Below are 24,360 nucleotides of genomic sequence, written 5' to 3'. Positions count from 1 at the left end.
CTCAGCCCTATTTTGCTTTTGTTGTTGTGATTATTTTAGCTCATCAGATGTTAGATTACTTTAGAAAGGATTTAGAGCCTATGTCAACAATGAACTTTTTGGTCTAATGTAGAAACCAGAATTAATAGCCAACAGACACAATTATGGCAGTACATCAAAGTGGTTTATTAAACATATAGCCATATCAACAAATACTCTGAAAGACTACAGATACAGCCTCAAGCCACATAAGCTCAATTTGCCCATGATGCCCTTTCAATAAGTTTTTACTTAATGCACCATCACAAATTACTTCAAAAACAATTAAAAACAATATCATTTCATCTCACAAATGGTAGCTCAGTTTTATGTGTAGTTTATGATTATGTTTCAAACATTTAGAAAACATTAATAGTCCACATGCTTTTTAATAATCTAACTTTTGACAAAACATCAGAATCAAATTAAAATCTGATATGATTAAAGAAAAAAAGAACCCAGCATCCATTTTGACCAATCTTTCCTTTGATATTTCTGGGCAACTTCAGAGAAATCTTGGGTTTTCTTAAGTTACTATGCAGTCATGATGTTTTTAGTTTTTAATTATATATGTATTCCATCATCTCTTTGTCTCTGTGAAAAAATAAAATAATCAGTACAATCTAACTGGATATCACCCTTCTAAATGTAGATATATTGACTATGACATAGAATAAGCATTTTGCATACATTAAGGATTTTCATTTTGAAAGCAGAGGAGAGAAAGAGAAGTTTTTTTAATCAAATAAAGGTTACTATACAATGTAAAAGACTTCAAACTGAAAATAAGGACATTTGGGTTATAACCTAACTTTAGTTCTGACTTTTCTAATAATTCCTTGGATCTGAGCTAGCCAATGCTATTTTTTCCTCTATCTGGAAAATGGGAATAGCTCTTGCCCTTTTTGATGGACTTATCAGGAATATCATTGGCATAAAACAGGTGTGTTAAGCCTTTTTGTGTGTCATAGACCTGTTTGACAGTCTGGTGAAACCTAGAGACCCCTTTCTCAGAATAATATTTTTAAATAATTGAAACAAATGTTCTCTTCTTCCCAACTTTCCTATCATTGTCAAGGGTACCACCATCCTTTCACTCCCCTAGGCTTACAATCCAGGTGTCACCTTTGACTCCTCACTATTTCTCACATTCCATATCCAATCTGTTGCCAAGGCCTGTTGATTTCACCTTTGTAAAGTCTCTTTCAAATATACCCCCTTCTTTTCTCTGATACAATCACCAACCTGTTACAGGCCCTCATCTCCTCACACCTGGACTATTGCAATAGCCTACTGATTGGTCTGCCTGCCACAAGTGTCTCCCCATTCCAGTCTACCCTAAATTCAGCCACCAAAGTGATTTCTTCTAAAGGTCCTCTCCCCTGCCGCCTACTCCCACCCCAGACCCCACTCAATAAACTCCCCTGGTTCCTTATAACTTCCACTATCAAATATAAAATTCTCTGTTTGGTGTTAGAAGCTCTTCAAAATCTAGACACCCTCTTGCTCCCCCACATACATTTCCAGTCTTCTTACACCTTACCTTGACCTCACCCCAACATATACTCTTCTATCTGGTGACAGTGGCCTCTTTGTAGTCCTTGAATAAGACTTCATCTCCCTCCAGGAATTTTCACTGTCTGTTCCCCATTCCCAGAATGCTCTCCCTCTTCATCTCTACTTCCTGGCTTCCCCATCTTCCTCCAAGTCCCAGCTAAAATCTCACCTCTACAGGAAGCTTTTCCTAATTTCTCTTAACTCTAGTGCCTGATCTCTATTGATTATTTCCTATCTGTCCTATATATGGCTTATTTGGATATAGTTGTTTACATGTTGTCACCTCCATTAGATTGTGAGTTCCTCAAGGGCAAGGATTGTCTTTTGATTCTATATCTGAAGCACTTAGCATAGTGCCAAGCATATTGTAGATGCTTAATAAATGTAGATTGACTGACTGATCTTTTTAAGTAATTGAAGCAAATGCTAAATTTCAGATAGAGGCTGGTAAAAATAAAATGTAATTATTTTCCTACCCTAGTTCAGAGATCTCTGCATAGACCCCGGGTTAAAATCTTCTAGTATAAAAGGATATACTGCAAATAGAGCAGTGGGAGAATTTCAAAGGGGAAATGTAGATAAACTCAAGGCTTTCTTGTAAGTTTTCCTCTTTTTTTACTTTAATTTTTAATATCTTTATAATCTTTACAAAAAGACTGTAGATATAAAAAAACCATTTCACAGCACATAGGAGACAACTGGGTGGCTTAGTGAATAAAATACTGGCAGGGAGTCAGGAAGACTAGAGTTTAAATCTGACTTCAGACACTTTCTAGCTGTGTGGTGCTGGGCAAGTCACCTAACCACTATTTGTCTCAGTTTCCTCATCTGTAAAGTTGGGATAACAATGGGATAACCTCCCAGAGTTGTTGTGAACATCAAATGAAATGATATTTGTAAAGAACTTAGCACAGTGCCTGGCCAAACTTATCCAAAGTCATTTCAAAGGAAGAGGGCACTGACAGCTGGGGGTGGGGGGTGAGGAGGAGAGGTTAGAAAAGTTTTCCTGTAGGAGGAGGCACTAGAACTATGCTTGGAAGGGTGCTAGGGATTCTAAGTGAGGAGGGAGTGCATTCCAGACAGCAATTGGGAAGGTGGAGAGAGTGGTGCAAGTAATGGACACTTGGGCAAAGGAAGAGAAGTAGGAGATGATATGCCCTCATAGGAAATAGCTAGCCCATCAGTTTGAGTGGCACAAAGAGAGTAATCTGAAATAAATTTGGCAAGGCAAATAAGAGCCAGATTGTGGAGGGCTGAATGTTGGGGGTTTTATCCTAGAGACAGTCAAGATCCACTTAATAAGGCTTTATTTTTAATATTTCCTGCACATGTGATTTGAGCATTTTGTTTTGTTTTGGCATTTCTATAGTGGCAAAAGGGTTCATCTTTCTCAAGCACTAAAAGTGTAAATATTACAAACATCATCTTCCCCTAAATTTTCAATGATTTCATCTTCCTTGAGGGTAAATCTATCAAGCACATCAAACCATCCACTCCCTATTTGCATTGACTTGCATTGATCCAGACCTTGCCATTTTATGGTTTATTTAACCGTTTTATTGTATTTTTAAATAAGAATGATAATAAATAGGCCTGGAGATTATCTAGCCAGGAAGTTATTAGGCATATATGATAGTTTGTCTTATGGGAAAATAGCATATAATTTTAATGAGATAATAACACTAATAGTATTTATGTAATGCTTTAAATTTTGCAAAGTGTTTTACCAATAGTATGAAATTTTATCCTCAAAACAAGCCTAGGAGGTGGGTGCTATTATTATCCCCATTTTACAGATGAGGAAATTGAGGCAGATGGAGGTTTAAGTGACTTCCCCAGGGTCACACAGCTAAGCTGTAAGTTTCTGAGGCTGGATTTGAACTCAGGTCTACCCAGCTCCAAGTCCAAGGCTCTAATCACTGCACCACCTAGCTGCCTCTGTAAAAATATGAAAATAGTCATGTTTTGATTTGCCACCATTTCCCTTCTCTTGTTCTAATTCAAACAAATAGTCATAAGATCAAAAACAAAAGGACGTTGAAGGTCATCTAGTCAAGCCCTTTTACATTTGAGGAAATTCAGGCTCAGAGAATTTAAATGACTTGTCCAAGGTCACAAAGATAATAAGTGACAGAATAAGGATTTGAACCCATATCCTCTGACTCTGCACTCAGTACTGTTTCTACTTTATGACCAGAATTTGGGAATCAGAAGGCACTTTCGAGATCTCATACCTCACACCACATCTGGGGCTAGAACCCTGCCACCCAGTTGGACTTCTTGCCACAACACAAACCCATAGTATAAAACACATTCATGAAATTTTTACCTGCAATTACTGATTCATTTTCTGCTCGTTTTCCTTTTTCAGCAGCTCAGTCGCCAGCTCTGTAATGTGCTGCCAGGCATGCTGGATGTGGACAGACTCTACCGTGCGGGAGCAGATAGCTAAACGCAGCACAAACTTGTCTCTGAGGTGACATGGGACCAAGTGGATTTTTTTGGTTTTGTTAATTTTTTCAAGAAGTGCTTCATTCAGTTCATTGGAACCCTGAAAGAATTGTAGAGTGAGTCATCTGTTGTTACTGTAGTACTTCAAAATTTGTCAAGACTTTTTTTTGTGGTGATGTGGCTTAACTAGCTATTATTCATCTATCAATCAATCAACAAGCATTTATCAAATACTTGCTAATGTGTTAGGCAGACATTGGGGATATACAAGTACAAAAAAATTAAAGAATCCCTACATGGAAGGAGCTTATATTTAATAGGGGAGACAAGTGCATATATGAGGAAATGCAATATAAAATTCTTAAAGTCAAAGTAGCTAAATACAAGGCAGTTTGGGAGAGAGGACACTAGCAGTTGGATGATCAGGAAAGACCATGCAGAAGATGTTGCTTGAAGGGCATCTTAAAAAAAAAAGTGGGGGCAGCTAGGTGGCGCAGTGGATAAAGCACTGGCCCTGAAGTCGGGAGGATCTGAGTTCAAATCTGACCTCAGACCAAACACTTGACACTTGCTAGCTGTGTGACCTTGGTCAAGTCACTTAACCCCAATTGCCTAGGGGGAAAAAAAAGAACAAAATAAAAAAAATTAAAAGAAAAGTGGGACTTTCTGAGGCACAGGTGACTAGGGAATACATTCCTGGTATGTGGGACAGGCAATGCAAAGGCATGTAGAGTGGAGATAGAATGTTGTGCCTGAGGAAGACAGAGGCCAGTTTGGCTAAATCATAGAGTGTAGTAGCGATAGTAAGATACAATGAGGCTAGAAAGATAGCTTAAAGCCAGTTGTGAAGGGTTTTCAAAAGTAAATAGAAGAGTTCATATTTTATCCTAGAGGCAATAGCCATTGGAGTCAATGGAGTTGGGGAGTTACATGGTCCACTCTGTGCTTAAGGAAAATTACTTTGTCGGCAATGTGGAGGATAGACTAGAGTGGGGAGAAATTTTAGACAGAGACACCAATTAAGAGGCTGTTGCAATAATCTAGGGGAAAGGAAATAGGGGCCTAAACTGTGGTGGTAAATGTGTTAGTTGAGAGGAGTCAGATGCAAAAGATGTGGAGATTGAAATGGCAAGATTTGAGACGGGTGAGGGAGAATGATAAATTAAAGATAATATTGCGATTGTGAACCTGGGAGACTGAAAGGATTCTGTTCCTTTGACAGAAATAGGGAAGTCTGGAAGAGGGGAGAGTTTGGGGATAAAAATAATGAGTCAATTTTTAGGCGTGTTGAATGTGAGCTATTTTTAGGACATCCAATTTGAAATGTCCAATAGGTAATTGATAATGTAGGACTAAAGTTCTGGGGAGAAATTGAGGCTAGAGATTATCTATCGGTCTCTCTATCTATCCATCTATCTAATCTATATGTATATATATTATGTGTTCTTATACATATATTTATATCTGAAGTAACGTGTATTTGTATGTGATCAGCATAGAAATGATATGGGAACTGATGAGGTTACAAAGATAGATAGAGGTTACAAGGACAGATTTTCCATAAATTGAGCACTATTGGGTAATCTGACTATCCTTTCATAACATGACCCTAGGACATTACATCTTGTTATTAACATTTGGGTGTCTTGGTATGTCGTTAGAGTTCCAAAAGATAACTCTTGAATTGCTCAAGTAAGGGCCATACATGCTTAGCCTTTTGACCACCCATGATCAATAAAACTAAAATTTAAAAATAAATGATATATTATAATTATTAATAATTAATTTAATAAATTAATAAAATAAAAATAAAATCTCATCTTTGTAAGAGCTAGAAATTAAGGAACATAAAGGATAAGACTTTTTAAAAGCAAAAAAGAAGAGAATTTATTAAATTAAATTAAATCTTTTTAATCTACTATACTGCTAGTTTATGTTATTGAATTGTTTTTTTTAGTTATTACTACTAACTCTTCAGAATGAGCAGCTTCAGTTGTGACAATCTAGAACGCATAGTTCATAGGTTTTTTTTTTCCTTTAGTGTAAATATCAGCCATTACACTTTGGGGAAACTGATAGTGTACCCTTTCAAAACCACTGATTTCTTAACTTTCTATTTTTCTTATATATGGGAAATATTCTCTTGGTGACCCAAATTAAAGTATTTGAAGCTGTAGGATTATTAAGGAAAAAATATAGGTTCATATGAAAAAATACATTTGAAGTATTTTGCAAACCTTAAAGCACTATATTAATCTAAGATATTATTGTAGTTACTAATTTTGTGAACTAGTCTGTTTTGATTTACCTCTGTACCCTTGTTAGTAGGTGATTCTAAGAACAATTTCAATCTAGCTTTTGGTTAAATTGTTCAGCTCAGTTTTGTGATGAGGGCACAAGTGAGATCCAGATAAAGTATTCTAAGAGAATTTGAGTAGAGGGAAATCAGTTTCAGCTAGGAGGATGAGGAAAGGCCTTATGGAAGAGAGAACTGAGCTAAGTCTTGAATGAAGAGAAAGATTTTGACAGTAAAAATAAAGAGGAACTCCATTCCAGCCATACAAGAAGACCTACAAAAATTCAAGGAGGACAGAGAGTACAGGATGAGACAAGGAAAGTCTCTAGTAGGTCATTTTTGCTAGAATATGAAGTACATGAAGAGGAATAGTGTGAATTCTGGCTAGAGAGGTAAGCTCTAGAGCTAAAAGATGCCTGATTAGATGCAGGGCAAGAAGGGGAAGAATCATGAGGAAAAGTAGTCTGTACACACTGCCCCTAGTTCTTCAACCTCCACTGTGCCCCACATCTTGAATGGATTTCATCCCCCCCAAATCATTTGTTGAAAGTCTTCCTCCTCCCCTGGCCAGTCCAGGTGCAGCCTCCTTCATGAAGTATCCCCAATTAAACGCAGTCCCTCCCTCTTCAAATCTCTTTTGTTACTATGGACCTTTCTGATATACTCATATTCTAATTCATATTATAACTGCATGTGTCTGTCTTATCCATTCTACCCTACATATTCTAAGGGTGTACTGGAGCCAGCTTGTACTAGCTCACGGGAGCTGTTAAATTTTTAGTGTGAGCATTTGCAAGTTGGAAATCAGCAAATGTTACCTATCAGGGCTAGATGTATTATTTTTTTGATTGTCTAGACTTAAGAACATGATAGAGAAAATGTTATAATTCAGATTAAACTTAAAAGTGTGTGCTGAATATCTTCCTTCTCCTTTCCCTGAGACAGCTGGTTGTTAATCATTCACCAGTGTACTCTTATTCTACCAGATTGTAAACTCCTTAAGGATATAAAATATGTCTAGTTTCATCTCTGTATTCACAGCCATTTAGTGCAGTTCATTTCACAGAGCAGGCCTTTAAGACATTTTGTTGGATTAAATTAATCCCTAGAAAAACATAAAGGACAAAAAATAGTTCAAGATTCAGGCAGAAGAGAAGAAAGGATGAATTAGAGAGTGGTGATACTTTGTGCTGTAGAAGGGGGAGTAAAAAGCAATTGATCAGTTTATATATGTGTTTATTCTCTTTAAAACAATAGGTCAACATTCTGACTAACCAAATGTTAAAAAAAAATCAACTCCAACATTTTTTCAACTGTTGCTAACTTTGTTTACCCCCTTCCCCCCTCCAAAAAAAAAAGTTGTTTCCTTCAGAGAGAGAATTCTTTCTGCAAAATACAAACCTCCTGATTGGTTGTTAATGCCTCAGTTTCACTTCCTGTTTCATCTATGCCAGGCTGATAAATAGTAAAGGGGTTTGGGCTGAGTACAGGGAGAACATTTTGGATTAAATAATACTATATAGTTTGTGCAAGTTTGCCTTATGTTAGATCCCAGAGAAAAGTGTTTAGCTACATTGAAAGATGATTTTATTCTGAACCACCAGACCATAGACACAATGGAATTAAGGCTTTTGATAATGCTACTCCTGAAAAACCACTTTGAAAGACCTTAGAACTATCACCAACATAGCAATTAATTCTGATTTTAGAAGATTGATAATGAATTGTGCTTTCTACCTCTTGTCTGAGAATTGATAGCCTAGAGATTACAAAATGAGACATACATTTTCAAGCATTGCCACTAACTGTGCTTATGTGTTACAAGGTGAGCTGGTTCTAGGGAGAGTTGAGCTGGTGGGTTAAAAAAAAAAGTAATAAAAGTTAAGAGAGAGAAAATAAAACATTTTTAAATATACAAAACAAAAAGAAATTCAGAAGGCTACACAAACTGGGTAATATTGCTACTATCTGATAACATTTAATATACAATTAAAGATTGTATGCAATAGAAGTTCCCAGGTTCATATATAGTCCTTTGTTCTGTTAATTGTATATTGAAATGCTTTTGTTGTTGTTGTTGATGGTCAAATTCATAAGAAAAAAGAAAAATTTTAAAGTTAGAAAAAACAAACCCCTGATTGAAGTGAGATAAGACAACTTAAATTGCTTAAATTGTTCATAAATGAGTAAAGAGAGTAAATAAGTCCTTCAGTTCTCTATCATGAATGTTCAACCATGCCTGCATTCCCTACAGCTGGTAGACTTCACTAGACTGAGCTGTGAATGAATGCCCACCTGTTCTATAGAAGAGGATATGCTCTGAAAATAGTGTTACTTGGGGGTCCTTTGGCCCTCTACCTCCCAATCTTTCAGCAGACTTGTCAAAGTTCCCATTGTCAGGGGCTGCATGTTTAAACAAACGCAGCTCTGTTCAAAAGACCTTTTCCAAGCGCTCCAGACCCTTCAATATATGCTGCATCTGTTCACACAGCAGGAGATCCTCTCTTTAATGAAAGAACCAACACAAAAGAAACTCCCTTCCTTCTTGGGCTTTGAGGAGGCTCTACTGTAGCTCTCATTATCAGACATGCAGTTTGACTCCTCAATAAACAGTCAAAAGATAAATAAATAAGTAACCAAGTCACTTAGGCAACTGAAGAGCTCAGGAAGAAATGTCTGTTAACATTTACTATGTTACTGAAACAACTGGGAACTGTTTCAAAAGGCTTTAGAAAAGCTTTACTATAAAAGCTCATTTCTATGAGCCCTTTTAGAAACTGTATCAGATGAACATAGTCTGCACAATGTCCTGAATCCATTTAAAGTAATTTCCCCCCTCTGAGTGCACACGTACTAGACATCAGTCTACAGATTAATGGACATCTGGTTAACAGAATTGAATGGAATTGAATAAATCATCTTTTGGAACATGAGCAATAGGCCATAGGAGTAGTGTAGAAAAAGGGAATTGGGTTCAAATTCTGCCTCCATTTTTTGCTATCCATGTGACCTTGGTAAAGTCACTTCATCATTCTAAGCCTCAGTTCCTTATCCATAAAATTAGATAATCTGTAAATTTCCTTCCAACTCAACATCCTGTAACTCAATGTGGTACATCTTCTTTGATAGGCCAATAGATCTGTGAGCTCCAATGATGGAGATTGTAACCAGCCATGTCTTCTCAGCTTCTGTGTCTCTTATCAGTGTTCCCCAAAATGTCTGACCTTCAGGAGGTCTACCCAATGTCCTGACAGGGGGTGGAGGAAACAGGGAAAGGAGGAGAGTCTTCTCTAGATTGCTTCATTTATATGGAGCTTATCAAGGGCTCACAAAGGCTCTCCACCAGTTAGTTATCTCTCACTCTGGTTACTTAACTGGATCCTTCCTTTTCCAGTCATATTTCAGTCTGATGCCATCTTCTCCATTTCCGGTTCATGATTTTTTTGTTGGTAATATGCTACAGCCAATTTATGTCCACCATACATCTTTCCATTACCCTTTGAATTGGCCACCACTTTTATTTACCAGAAATTGTGGTAGTCTATGATTCATAGCCATCAAGTATCACTGGGAGAATACTGATGGGCCTCTGATTCAGAGAGAAGCTTAGAGTTTATTAAATGCACTGTGCAATGACTTTAAGGTAATCCAGCCCTGATTCTTCAATTCAATTCTTGACCCAGTTCATGGTTCTTCTTTGGTGCCTGTCCAAGACATATCCCCAAGAAATGGGATGTCCAAATATATGTGATAATCTGGACAACAATGCATTTTGTTTTTTTTTCCTGTATGAATAGTTTAAATATGAATAGCCTGAAATATTTTAAGTGGTTATAGATGTCTGTCATGTTATAGGGTTTAATGTAATCATCATGTATGTCATTTGCAAACAGGAGTATCTAGAGGACCTCACCATCTATAGGGAATCTCTCTTCCATTTGGACTCTCTGATGGTCATACCTCTTTCCAAGTTGCCTTTAGCAAGCATGTATCTCATTGTTTTATACATTACTTAATATAAATACTGAGAATATCTTTCTAAGCCTGGTGCTCTATCCGTTGTGACACCCAGCTGCTGTAATGAAAAAAAGAGTTAACGGTTCATTGTTTGGGGCTCTACAGTTATCATGTAGTGTCTAAGAAACACCATAACAAGAGTGTAGTGAAGCCAGCTCAAACTGGCTGGTGAGAGCCAATTGTTAAATTTTCAGTATGAGCATTTACATCCTGGAAATAGTCAAATGCTACAAATCAAGGTTTGATTTATTTTTTCAAATTCTCTAGATGAGAAAATGATGGAGAAATTATTAAGAATACAGATTAAACTTAAAAGTACTGTATGTACTTTATTGTGGAGAGCTAGTTATTAAATATCTATCAACATACCTTTGCACCAAACCCCAGATGTTATAGAACAGATTACTTACCTCAACCTGATTAGTAGAATAATCCCAAAAAAGCAATACATTGATTTCACTTGCCCTTTAAGGCCCAACTCACTAAAATTAAAGTCATCTAAAAAGTATCTAAAAAGATTTTTTGCTTTACTGGTTCTTGGGCCTTATTCCCTCTATCATGCCCAAAGCAGACAAGGAAGATTTTTTAAAATGGTTTAAATTTACCTTTATTCGGAAACACACCAGCCCCAATACGACTTCAGTGCAGATCTCAAATCGGGGATCCTTTTGCACCAAAGATTCAAACTCATGTGATAATTTCACATGCTTGAAAAAGAAAAGGAAAACTGGATTGAAATTTTGAATCCCAATGTAACCTACAAACATTTATTACTTCCTAAGCCCTAACACACTGCTGTGATTTTACAATGTTCTTTATTCCAAATACCAGGCAATCTTACATATATGGAAAGATTTCATTATTAGATATCAGAATTCAGAATGAGAGGTGGAAGGGACCTTGGGGGCCATATAGCCCAACATATACATGAAAGGAACCCTACTATATCATTCAAAATAAATAGTCTTCAGAAACAATTCTAAACCATTACTCTTTTGTTAATGTGACTATTGTTTTTCCATTTTAAAGTGTCTAATAATTTCAGAATATGCATAGCAATGAAACATGTAAAACAATGAGACATAAACCTAAAAAGTAACTTCCCCAAAATAATTCTGGGGATTGTGTATCACCTAATGATATACCATTCTTAAGTGAGCATGATTCCAGTGAAAATCACCTAAAACTATTAAACATTTTATAAAATTCAAATTCTTGTTAAAATTATTTATTGTCTATGAGAAAACTGCCTGGACTTTCCATGTTACAATCATTTAAGTATACCAACTATCTAAGAACAACTTGGACAATTCACTTAACAACTTTGAGCCTCACTGTCTTTATCTATAAAATGAAGGGGTTGGATTAGACGGCCTCTCGTGTCCCTTTGACCTCTAAATCTGATTCTATGATCCAAATATGCCACTTGGTTGGCAGGAAGATAATTTCTTTGCCCTGTCAGTTCCCTCATTTGTAAAATGGTACCTGATGACCTCTAGACCTCTAAGATCCCTTCTGGTTCTAATTCTGTGATACTGTGACTCTTCAAAAAGTTCATTCAATAACAAGTAATTTCCAGTTGTGTCACTAGAGGGCACCAAATGATTTGCAACTGATACATTTGATCATGGAATAGTTGCCATGCGTAGTATTATTTCATTTTTATATCTTTGCAGCTAACATTTTCCATGTTTTGAATCAAAATTGGAACACAGTGTTTACATATATAAATGTGTGTCTATTCATACATATATATGTGTAATGATCCAACTATATACATAATGTTATATTTTATGTAAATATGCACACACATATACATACACACACACACATACACATACCCCACACATATAATGATTCAAGGTGGAAGAAGGTAGCAGGTTCCTTAAGAAAGATACTGAAGGATTTGGTTGAGCTTGAGGTCCACTTCCCCTCCTTTGAACCACTTCCCTTCCCTCTGTTATCTCTCCATGTACTCTTCAAATTCTTCTTCCATCTCTCCCATTCTTTCAAACCCTTTCTCACTCTACTCTTTTTGCCCTTAACATAAAGAGTATCTGATTGGGCTATTTGCATTGCATTTAAAGGGCAGCACACACAAAATTTAAAATGAGGCTGTGATCTAAAGAATGTTTTGGAAGGAAAGAACTGTTAAAACACAACTGATGACAAAAAACAATAATAGGTCAGCAAAGTCTGGACAACAAATCATATGTTCTAGAGTTTGATCAATCTAATTTTTAAAAATTCAGATAATCATTTTTACTATTTCACTAAATAGGAACATTCTAAGAAAATATGCTGAGAAGAGAAAAAAATTGGGGCTCTATTAGAGTAGCTGAAACAAAAATGGAATTGGAAGATGATCAAAGTAAGGCCAATTTTGTCAGTGATTAGGGTGACTCAATATAGACCAGCCATCTTAATGAACTGAGAAAGTTTATATAAGGTGTTCATTCAGAAAGTGGTAAATATGGATAATCTAAAAATTATGTATTTTAATAATAGATAATTATGGATTTAACAAATATTATTATACTCTAAATCTGATACACATGCCCCTTTTCAAATTTGCTGGCCCATATCAAGTATAAACATTTACAAGGTCAGAGACCCACATCATAAAATGTATTACAAATATTTTTTATTAAAATCTTAACTTTAGAGTTAGAAGAAGCCTAAGAGACCATCTAGTCCCACCACTAGTTTTTTACAGGTGAAGAAGCTGAGACCCAAGAAGTTAAGTCACTTACTCAAGGTCACAAAGGGAGTAGGTACAGAGCTAGGATTCAGACACCTGTCTTCTAAATCGAGCTTTCCTTCTGCTGCATTATGTTATGTTACCTCTTACCTGTACTTTGGTAGAGTAGCATATTAAAGAAAAAAAAACTAAGAATAGCATGTGTCCTCTCTATCAAAGGGGTTTTCTTTAGGATATAGGGCTTTACTTTACATATGTGTGATACATATTATGCGTATTTTGTGTGTGCATATATGTGATTTATACAAATATGTGTTTATATACACATGTATATATTTATATCACATGCATGTGTATGAATTAGCACATTAATGTAAGGAAATGATCCACTTATTAGTGGTGCTAGATCCTTCTTTCTTATAAATTCTGAGTATAATCCCTTAAGGACACAGAATAACGTATATGGGGATTGGAGATTGGGGATTGGGAGTTGGAAAACCCATCTCCACCTTCAGTATCCCTGAATGAATAGACCCTAGATTTACCATTAATTCTCCAAGTACTCTACCACTGTGTTGGTGAAGTATTTTAGTATTTGAGAAACTGTTATAAAAGTGGAAAAAAACACTGTTCCTGGGGGTCAGAAAGCCTGAGTTTGGGCCCCAGTTCACCATTTCCTAGTTTTGTGACCTTGGGTAAATCATTTCATATGAACCATGATTACTTCATTTGTCAAAAAGATTATAATAATACTTATACTTATTGTATAGCTATAACATTGTACTATATAGATTTTTATTACGATTATAAATTTAGAGTTACCTAGTCAGTGAATAAACATTTACTAAGTGCCTGCTATGTTTCAGAAACTGTGCTAAGTCTAGGGATACAAAAAGAGGCAAAAGACTGTGTCTGCCCTCAAGGAGCTCACAATTTAATGGGAATATAGATATAATAATACTTGTACTGAGGGGCAGCAGACCTCAGAGTCAGGAGGATGTGGCTTTGACGTGTCCTGGCTGTGCAACCTTGGACAAATCACTTAACTTCCTAGTTTCTCAGGCAACTCTAAGTCTATAAATTGCAGAAGAGTTGCTGATCAGAGGCAGGATGGGGTAGTGGATAGAGCATTGGACTTAGAGTCAGGAAGACCTTGATTTGAATGTTGCCTTCGATATTTACTACCCACGTGACTGGGCAAAATCATCTCACTTCTCTTGGCTTTCTCATCTGTAAAACGAGGGGGTTGTATCTCCTGACCTTGAAGCTTCCTCCCAACTGTAAATCCATCTGATAATCCTATCATCAGCTTGGTAGAGGAGGTTTTCTCACCAGTAGTTCCTTATATCAATGACAAATCAGGTTGGTCCAAGAAAATTAAGTAATCATAAATATAAATAGTTTTTAAATGTGTCAGGTACGGTGAGATATATTGTGAGTTTTAGTTATATTATTTTAAAAATATTAAAATGTCAAAATGAAATTCATAATTTCTCCTGGGATTAGCTTAACATAATTAAATGAAACCTATTCTAATACATTTTTTGCTATTTACATATTGTTATCCTATAAAAATAAGCCTTGGTGGTCTTCAAAAGCTATGCATTTTGTATATGGAGAAAGTATTGGCGAATGGAAGAGTAGATTATGGCTTCAAATTGAAAAGGCATCAATTGCCATTTTGGCCTTTATAAGTTGTCCTACCACCTACCCTGTTTTCTGTTAATGTCTTAGAAATCTATTAGGTGAGACAGGCTCTGGCTAAAACATGACTAATAACTCTTTCTGGACTACTCTTATTGACATACGGATCTCCTCAAGGACCAGACTATGAAGGAAGAAGAATCCTAAAGTGTCCTTTTTAATCCACATATCCTTCTAGAGCTAATCATCTATTCCTTCACTGGGAGTATATTTGAAGGGACATTTGACAATGCAACAATAACGTTTTTAACAACTTCTTAATTAGCAGCTCTCAGCTTCTGAATTAGAGACCATATAGCTCAGGCTAATTGTTCAAACAATTAAAATGAGGTTTTTAGTCACACTTCATAATCTGTCTACCATGCAAATCCATCAAGGAGGTGCTGTATACGTTGTGTAAAGTAACAGGTAAGAGTATGAACCAGGTGTGTCCTTAGGATGTCAGTAATATATATGAAGAGAAAGGGTATTTCAGAGCCTCGTGCTTTTGATTCAAGCCTGATTTCCTGCCTCCCTGCTCCTCCACACAGTACCCAGATTAGAGCAATCATCCATAGAAATCTGATTGAGTCAGACAGCAACGGAGACTGGACTGGGAGTCTGTGCATGTTTATTTGGGTATTTGAAGACACAGAGAAGAGTTACTTCCTTAGTTCCCCAAATCTTCCTGTACCACCTCTTTCCAAATAACACAGAGAAATTAGTAAAAATAAAATTACCTTGCGGATGTATGCTTGTAGTCGCTTCACGCCATACATCCTAAACACAAACCACATTTTCAGAGAGCGAAATCTCCGGCCTAGTGGTATCTGCCAATGCTGAAAATGGGGACAAAGCATCTCATCAAAGGGAATTACTTGGTAAGAGTGATTGCTCTCTGTATAGCTTACCAGTTCAGCAAAGCAATTTGTCAGCATTGTACACTTTCCTGCCAAATACAGTGAATCTTACAGGACAAACTAAACTATTCTAAGAACAGTATAAAAAAGATATAAGGGGTTTGTTGTTCCTTTTAAGTATTAAGCCAAGCCATAAGAAGGTTAGTGAACACATCAGGGACTGTTATAGCCTTGGAAAGCCTAGAAATGTCTTATCTGTTGTCCTATACTTTAAATGAGAATAGACAGAAAGACTTCTTTTTTCTTGTTAAATGAATGACTTGTGCTTATAGATGGAACATTAAATCTACTTCTCTTTTCTTCCTCTTCTGACTTTCTCTAGTTCAAATAGGAAAAGCCAAGTAGCCCTTTTGGAGTAATACACAGTGGATAGAGATAACAGAGGGGAAATAGTGGGGTGAGCATTTGAGAAATAGGAGAAACTTTTTCCTTCCATTCTGCTCAGACACATTGTCCCTGCACATATGTATGTAGTAGACTTAATGTCCTAAGGATACTAATGAGGGTCTGCAAAGCAGAACTGAGTTCAGAGCACATTCCAGAGAAGTTAAAGTTACTACAAATATTTCTATCAAAGAGGGTTTAAATTACTCTGTAATTGGGGTGTATTGAATGGACTATGGGAAAGGAAAACAGAGTTATTTGAAAATAATTCTTCCTATGGGTCACAGCTTTTTATTTAATGTCTGAGCTGAGACTAGTACACAATGTTTTTATTAAATATAAATGGCAATTCATATTTGTCACAATTTTTTTCTGTTTTTAAAAAAAACTAAGTCTTCCTCTATCACCACTGTGACTGCTGATTGGCATGGAAGTTTTAATATTCTATTAATGTTAATTTCCAATCTGGTCTGCTTTGCCCTTTTTCAGAGGCTCACCATAGTGGACATGGGGGCAAATGATGCTTGACTTAGCAGGTACTCAGTTGGCTTAGTCCATTATAGCTCAGAACACTCAAGCTCAAGAGGTTTGCCAGCCTCAGCCTCCCTAGTAGTTGTGATTATAGATATGTCCCCCTATGTCTGGCTTATCACAAAATTTTTTAATAGATAATTCAATAGGCTCCATCTCAGCCCTCACCACCAGTCCCCACTGTACACATACATCTAGAGAGGATCTAATTGTATGCATCATGTAGTTTCATACTTTCTTCCTTTACTTGGGAGTATAATGGAAATAGTATCTTCTTCCCAGGAAATTGTCTTTGGATTCCTTGGCTTGACTCTTCTGGTATCCCAGAATTCTTGGGTCATAACTGCTTTGAGGAGCTATATATGACTGGGACCATGTACATTCACTATACTTGGGGATGTGGGACAAGGGAAGAGAGAGAGTATTGATGTATATGTGAATAGAGTGGATAGCTGGACATTTTGAAACCTCAGTTACATATTTGGAAATGATTTTTTAATGCTTACATGAAAAAACAAAACTGTCATTTAGTGGCCTTACCTAAGAGAACTGGTTAGTTGAGACAGAAAAAGCTGTCCACCAACTGATAGAGTATTACCTAACTTTTTTAAAGGAATAACTTAGAGGTTCTAATTTTGTAGGTTTAGTGATCTTGAGAATGACAGTAGGTAACAGAAAACTGTACATAAAAACATGTAGAACAATAGATGCTCCTTTCTAGAGGAGATATATAATTTAAGATGGAGAAAAAAACAGGCAAATAGTTTACTTACCCGATAGTCAGTGACAAGACCTGAAACAATTTTTTTAAAAAGGCATAATGGTCATTGAATATGTTAATAAAGTTCAAAAATCTAAACTAGTCAGGCCTCCCTTCACCCCCCTCATTCTCTCTGGTTACAACATAGCTTTACAGATTTATCTCACACTACTCCCCTCCACACGCTCTCAAGCCAAATTGGACTACTCATCTTCCCTGAACATGTTTGGCATAATCTCATTTTGGAGCTTTTGTTCATGCCACTCTCTATGACAATAATGCCTTCCCCATTTCCTCTCCTCCTATTTCCACATGTAGTATCCTTGCTGTCATAAAATCATGGAGTCATAAAATGTTAGAATTGGAGAGGACCTTAGGCAAACATTCCTCAATTTATGCATGAGGATGCAACCTTCAAGGTCTAGTTCAAAGGCTACACCATTCATAAAGGCTTTCCTAAATATTCTGCAAGAAATTATCTCTTTCCCCTCTAAATCCTCTCAGAATTTTATTCATGTCTCTTTTGGGTACTTGTCATATTCTTTTTTTAATACTCTAGGGTTTTTTCTTTTTTGGTTGTTGTTGTTGTTATATTTTTTTGGTACATGTCTTTACTGTGCTCCTTATGGACCAGAACTATACAGCGCACCTCCATCAGCAACTAAGACTGTACATCTCATATATTTTTGTTGTTGTTGGTTAGTCATTTTCTGTAGTGTCCAACTTTTTTTGACCCCTTCGGGGGTTTTCTTGGCAAAGTAACTGGTATGGTTTGCCATTTCCTTTTCCAGTTCATTTTACAGATGAGAAAACTGAGGCAAACAGGGTTAAGTGACTTGCTCAGGATCCCACAGCTAGTATGTGTCTGAGGCTTGATTGAACTCACGAAGATGAGTCTTCCTGACTCCAGATGAGACTTCCCAGCACTCTATTCACTATCCACAGTTCTACCTAGCTTGCCATATAGTAGGTACTTAAAGGTTGTCAGACTACATACTTCAAGCTCTTAAATTCCATGGCTCTATGAACTGAATCCTTCACCAAACTAAATATCTTATTTTTGTCCATCTTGTCTCAATAAACTGGATAAAACTCAATAAACCCAATAAACTGGAAACTCCTTAAAGGCAGGGTTGGTGTATTCTTTAGTATCATCTAATAGCAGCCCTGCTTGTGGCTAACATTTTAATTGGAATCAAGAAAAACCTATCTGAGACTAGGATGCTCAAAATATTTCACAGAAATGTCTGCAATGTATGCTAAACAGATAGTTACTGAGTGCCTACAATGTGAGCAGAACTTGACTGGGTGCCAAAGAAGTTTATATAAAGCACAGTCCCTGTCCATTTATGATTTTAGGACAGAGCCACATCATTTACAGTCTATTTAAGGAAACAAAATATATAGATACAAAACACGTAAGCGACAGAATATAACAGAGGAGGAATAGCACGGCATCGTGGAGAGAGTGCTGGAGTTAGACTCAAGAAGATACTTTTCTGACACTCCCTGATGACCCTAGGCAAATCATTTAACCTCTGGGAATCACAGTCAGTTCCGTAAGACTTATCTACTAAATTATGGACAGACTTTGACTGTCATTGATGAAGAAAATTCCCACACTGATGAAGTCAGATCCTTGAGATACCGGGTATGCCAAAAGTCTCAATGCAGTTATACGCTTCAGATAAGGAAAGCTTAAACTTAGTAAAGTTTACAACTACACCAAGACTTTTATGACACCCTTTATTAATGTATATATTTTTGTTGTTGTTATTTAGTTATTTTTTAGTCACATCTGACTCTATGATCCCATTTGTGATTTTCTTGTCAAAGATACTGGAGTGATTTGTCATTTCCTTCTCCAGCTCATTTTACAGATGAGGAAACTGAGGCAAACAGGTTTAAGTGACTTGCCAGTATGTGTCAGAGGAAGAGTCTTCTTGACTCCAGGCCCAGCACTTTATCTACTGTCAAAAGCAGTAAGTAGGAAATGAAAAGAGGGGGAAACAATGACTGTAATATTCAGGGAAAGGTTTGTTCATTGAGAAGGTGGAATTTGAATTGTTTGTCAAATTATAAATAAGATTTGTATCAATTCTTCCAAACCACTAGTATAACCATTTGATGCATGTAGAAGCATGACTTTCTTCTAGTACCCCAATACCCTTTTAGATCACTAGGGTTTCTTACAATGTACCAGTGGGAGAAAAGTGACCTACCATAATGTTACCATAATGTGGCTAAGCAAAATCAAAAGAAATTGTTGGTTTAGTTGTTGTGACAACATTGGTCAAGGATGTATAGAAAATAATATTGTAGTTATTAGTTCAGAAGAAAATTTCAGATTATTTGTATAACTTCATTTACCCTAATTATCACCAACATTCCATACTTGTCTTAACCTAACTATTTTGGTTAATATTGATCTCTCCATTCCCTAATCACCATCATATTTAGCACTTCATTACATATTTTCAGTACATCATCAGAATGTTGGCCACTAGGTGAATTTTTTTAGCTTTCACAAAGAGTCCATCTAGTAGAGGCTACAATTTGTGTTGGTGGAGAAGGTACATCCATCCCAAGTGATATTATAGATTCTTAAATACACCAATGTATGTGCTTTCTTATATTGTTCTTTAAGTTACCTTATATTAAGTTACCTTAGTTTCTTACCTCAACCAAACCATAAACTCTTTGAGAATGGGGACTGTCTTATTCTTCTTTTATACTCCTGCCCTTCCCCGACACTTTCAGTTTTGAGCACAAAGTGAGTATTCCAAGAAGACAAACTCTTTGAGGATGTGGACTGTGCCATACTCTTTCCTTCTATTCCCCGCTATTCTGAATACAGCCATTGATAGTGAAGCAAGTTAGCAAGAATAAACTATAAAAATATCTTACTAGGATAAGTGCCCAAAGTAGTAGTAAATGAACTTCAGTATGCATAAATCTGAAGGAATATATTTAGAAAAAAATAAATATTTGGAACTATACTTATCAAATGAGTTCTGAACTATTAGCAAAACTCAGGAAAAGAATCTTGAAATTACATCAACCTAAATACATCAACCTAATATGCTAATGGTGAACACTTTAGGAAGAACATTAAAAACAAATAGAAAGCCAAATCCTAAAGGGAAAAGGACCTATTTATACAAAAATATTTATAGCAGCTCTTTTTGTGGTGGCAAAGAGTTGGAAATTGAGGGGATGCCCATCACTTGGGAAATGATTGAACAAGTTGTGGCATATGATTGTAGTGAAGTATTATTATGCTATAAGAAATGACAAGCAGGACAATTTCAGAAAAATCTGGGAAAACTTACATGAATTGATGCAGAGTGAAGTGAGCAGAACCAGGAGAATATTCTACCCAGTAACAGCAATATTGTATGATGAACAACTATGAATGATTTAGCTATTCTCAGCAATACAACAGTACAACAAAATCCCAAAGGACTCATGATGAAAAATGCTATCCATCTCCAAAGAAAGAACTGAATACAGATTCAAGCATACTATTTTTCTCTTCCTTTCTTCCTTCCTTCCTCCTCCCTCTTTCCTTTCTTTCTTTCTTTCTTTCTTTCTTTCTTTCTTTCACAAAATGACCAATATTGAGATTGCACATGTATAATCTATATCAGATTACTTATCTCAGAGAAGGGACAGGGGCAGAAGGTATAGAATTTGGAACTCAAAACTTTAAAAAAAAGTGTTAAAAATTGTTTTTACATATAATTGGGGGAAAATAAAATATTACCATTAAAAAAAGAAAGCCAAATCCTAACCTTGTATATGTCCCTCTAACAATTGTATGCTCTTTGCCAAGAGAGCACTATGCAGTTTTAATTATAAAAAAGGTACAGGGGAGCTAGATAAAGTCCAGGAAATGACTAGTTTTAGATGACCATCTTGCTCTATTCACTGTGCTGCACTAGTGGTTAAAGCACTGGATCTGGAGTCAGGAAGATGAGTTCAAATCTGACCTCAGATACTTACTAGCTGTGTGGCAACTCACTTAACTTCTTTACCTCAGTTTCCTCAACTGTAAAATGAAAATAATAATAGCACCTACCTCAAGGGGTTATGGTGAGGATCAAATGAGATAATATTTGCTAAGCACTTAGCACAGTACCTAGCACATAGTAAGTACCATATAAATGCTTATTCTCTCCTTCCCTGCATTATCTCACAATTATATAGCTGTTTAATGATAATAATAATTGCTAACATTTATATAGTACTTAAAGTTTTGCCAAGCACTTCATACCCATACTATGTATGTATATGTGTATACATATATGTATGCATGTATACATATATAATACACACACGTGTGTGTATATATAAAATCCTATTGATCCTCCATCTACTCTTGCCAGAATTATCTGGATTAGCTATAGTGATCTAGTTTTTAGAATCACATAATCTTCAAATCTTAGAGCTGGCACCAATTGCAGAGGTCATCTGATCCAATTCATACTGAAACATTACTTCCATCTACAATATATCCTGGGTTAGTGGCGTATCCAGCCTCAGATAGATGAACTCTAATGTCAGGGACCTCACTCCCTCCCAAAGAGGCCAATTCCACTTTGGGAAATCTGTCATCGCTAAGAGGTTTTCCCTCATGTTGAGTCAAAATTTATCTCCTTTGACCTTTCTCTCATTAATCCTAGTTCTACCTTCTCAGACCAAGGAAAACAAAGACATTTCTCTTCCTCTTGACAGTCATTCACATATTTACAGAAAGACATCATGTTCCTGCTAAATCTTATCTTCTCCAGGTTAAAGAGTCTAAGTCTTCATACAGCAATCCATCTCATATAGCATCATAGCATCACTTCAACTCCTCTCATCATCCTGTCATGTTCTTCTGGAAATACTCCCACTTGTCAATGTTCTTCTTTCCTAAATGCAGCACCTCTAAATGAACACAATACCCCAGCTTGGGATCTGAACAGGGTATAGAGTACAAGCTGACTCTCTCTTCTGGATACTGTAGCTCTATTAAAGACAGCCAAATTCTTGTTTGGCTTCTGTGTCTAACTGCTGACCCATGTGAGCCTTTCAATAAATTAAAATCTGATTTTTTTTCACATGAGCTACTGTCTATGTCTTCTCAGCCTTGTATTCATGTAGCTGATCTGAGGAACTTAAATATAGACTTTCAAATTTATCTTCTGTTAAACAGGCATTCTATGTCTATAGCTAAGGAAAGTATAAATAAATAAGTATGTATATATAGATATAGATATTTTTTGGCTAGGCAATGGGGTTAAGTGACTTGCCCAGGGTCACACAGCTAGTAAGTGTTATGTGTCTGAGGCCAGATTTGAACTCAGGTCCTCCTGAATCACATTTGCTGTATAGACCTGAGAATACTTCTGGTAATGAGTTTACATTCCATTTTTACCTCACACCCCCAACTCAGAGAATTCCTAGAGCAATAGCACTAAAAGACAGCTGTTTATCATTATCATCATTAATGTTTTTGTCTAAATTCTTAGCAATGTGATGTGAATTATTAATTTAACAACTTAGATTTCTGTAATAACCTAGAAAGCAAATTACAGAACTTAAAAATAACTAGCATTTATGTAGTGCATTAAAGTTTGCAAAGTGCACATTTAATCCTCACAAAAATTCTGTGAGATAAATGCTATTATTATCCTCATTTTGCAGACAAGAAAACTGAGGCTACAAGAAGTTAAATGACTTGCTTATGGTCACAGGCAAGATTCAAACTCAGGCCTTCTTGACTCTCAGCCAGGTCCTCTTTATCCACTACACCCCATAGGTGCCTATTTTTCCTCAAAACAGCCCTATGCAATAGGAAGAGCAAGTATTATTATTCCAGTTTTATCGATGGATAACCTGAGGCTAACAGATTAAATTGACTTGCACTAAGTTAACTAGCTAATAAGTGGAAGAAACAGGTCTTGAACCCAGATCTTCAGACACCACCTTCTCTTCCCCACCACTGCACCCTTCTCCCCCCTACCTTCCCTGTCAGTTACAAAGTCCAAGAGGGTAGGGACCTCATGTTTTATCTAAGTTTTGCATTTCCCCTGCATACAAAAATCAGGGGCTTAGTAAATGTTAATTGAATTTTTTTTAATTCTATTTTTTTATTTTTAGTTTTCAACATTTACTTCCACAAGATTTTGAGTTCCAAATTTTCACCCCATCTCGCCCCTCCCCCCACCCCAAGATGGCATGCATTCTGAATACCACTTCCCCTAGTCTGCTTTCCCTGCTATCTCTCCCCCCCCTTCCCCTTCTATTTTCCTGTAGGGCAGGATAGATTTCTGTACCCCATTTCCTGTATTTCTTATTTCCCAGTTGCATGTGAAAACATTTTCTTAAACATGTGTTTTTAAAACTTTGGGTTCCAAATTTTCTCACTTCCTCCCTCCCCACCCACCCTCATTGAAAAGGCAAGCAACTCAATATAGGCTATACGCAGTTATGCAAAACACTTCCTTAGTAGACATGTGGTGAAAAACTAACCCTATTTCCCTTAATCCTATCCCGCCCCTCCTCCCCCCCCCGTTTATTCTATTCTTTCTTTTGACCCTGTCCCTCCTCACAAGTATTTGCTTCTGATTACTCCCTTTCCCAATCTGCCCTTCTCTCTATCATCCCCCTACTTTCTTGTCCCCTTCCCCTCCTATTTTCCTGTAGCGTAAGACAGATTTCCATACCCAATTGAGTGTGTATGTTATTCCCTCCTTAAGTCAAATTCTCTAGAATAAGATTCACTCATTCCCTCTCACCTTCCCCTGTTTCCCCTACACTGTAAGAGCCCTTTCTTTTCTGTTTTTTTTGTGAGATAGTTTACCCCATTCTACCTTTCCTTTTCTCCTTCTCCTAGTATAATCCTCTCTCACCCCTTAATTTTATTCTCCAGATAGGACCCCTTCATCTTCAACTCACCCTGTGCCCTCTATCTATCTATCTATCTATCTATCTATCTATCTATCTATCTATCTATCTATCTATCTATCCAACTATCTATCTATCTATCTATCCA

General features: G+C 36.5%; 1 protein-coding gene across 1 annotated transcript in view; it reads right to left on the bottom strand.

Annotated features, from left to right (window-relative positions):
* Positions 1-144: 144 nt before the first annotated feature.
* Positions 145-24,360, bottom strand: part of DDC (dopa decarboxylase) — an 85,176-nt gene continuing 60,960 nt past the window's right edge. The window contains exons 10-14 of the mRNA XM_027837093.1: positions 17,332-17,351; positions 15,464-15,562; positions 10,945-11,046; positions 3,905-4,126; positions 145-612 (exon numbers count right to left, since the gene is read on the bottom strand). Coding sequence (XP_027692894.1) covers positions 3,911-4,126; positions 10,945-11,046; positions 15,464-15,562; positions 17,332-17,351 — 437 coding nt within the window. The 3' untranslated portion in view covers positions 145-612; positions 3,905-3,910. The remainder of the gene's footprint in view (positions 613-3,904; positions 4,127-10,944; positions 11,047-15,463; positions 15,563-17,331; positions 17,352-24,360) is intronic.

This window comes from Vombatus ursinus, unplaced genomic scaffold, assembly GCF_900497805.2.
Source record: "Vombatus ursinus unplaced genomic scaffold, bare-nosed wombat genome assembly UNPS02014820.1, whole genome shotgun sequence".
Taxonomy (NCBI): domain Eukaryota; kingdom Metazoa; phylum Chordata; class Mammalia; order Diprotodontia; family Vombatidae; genus Vombatus; species Vombatus ursinus.
The sequence above is the reverse complement of the archived record's forward strand: the minus strand, read 5'-3'. Positions and strand labels throughout refer to the sequence as shown.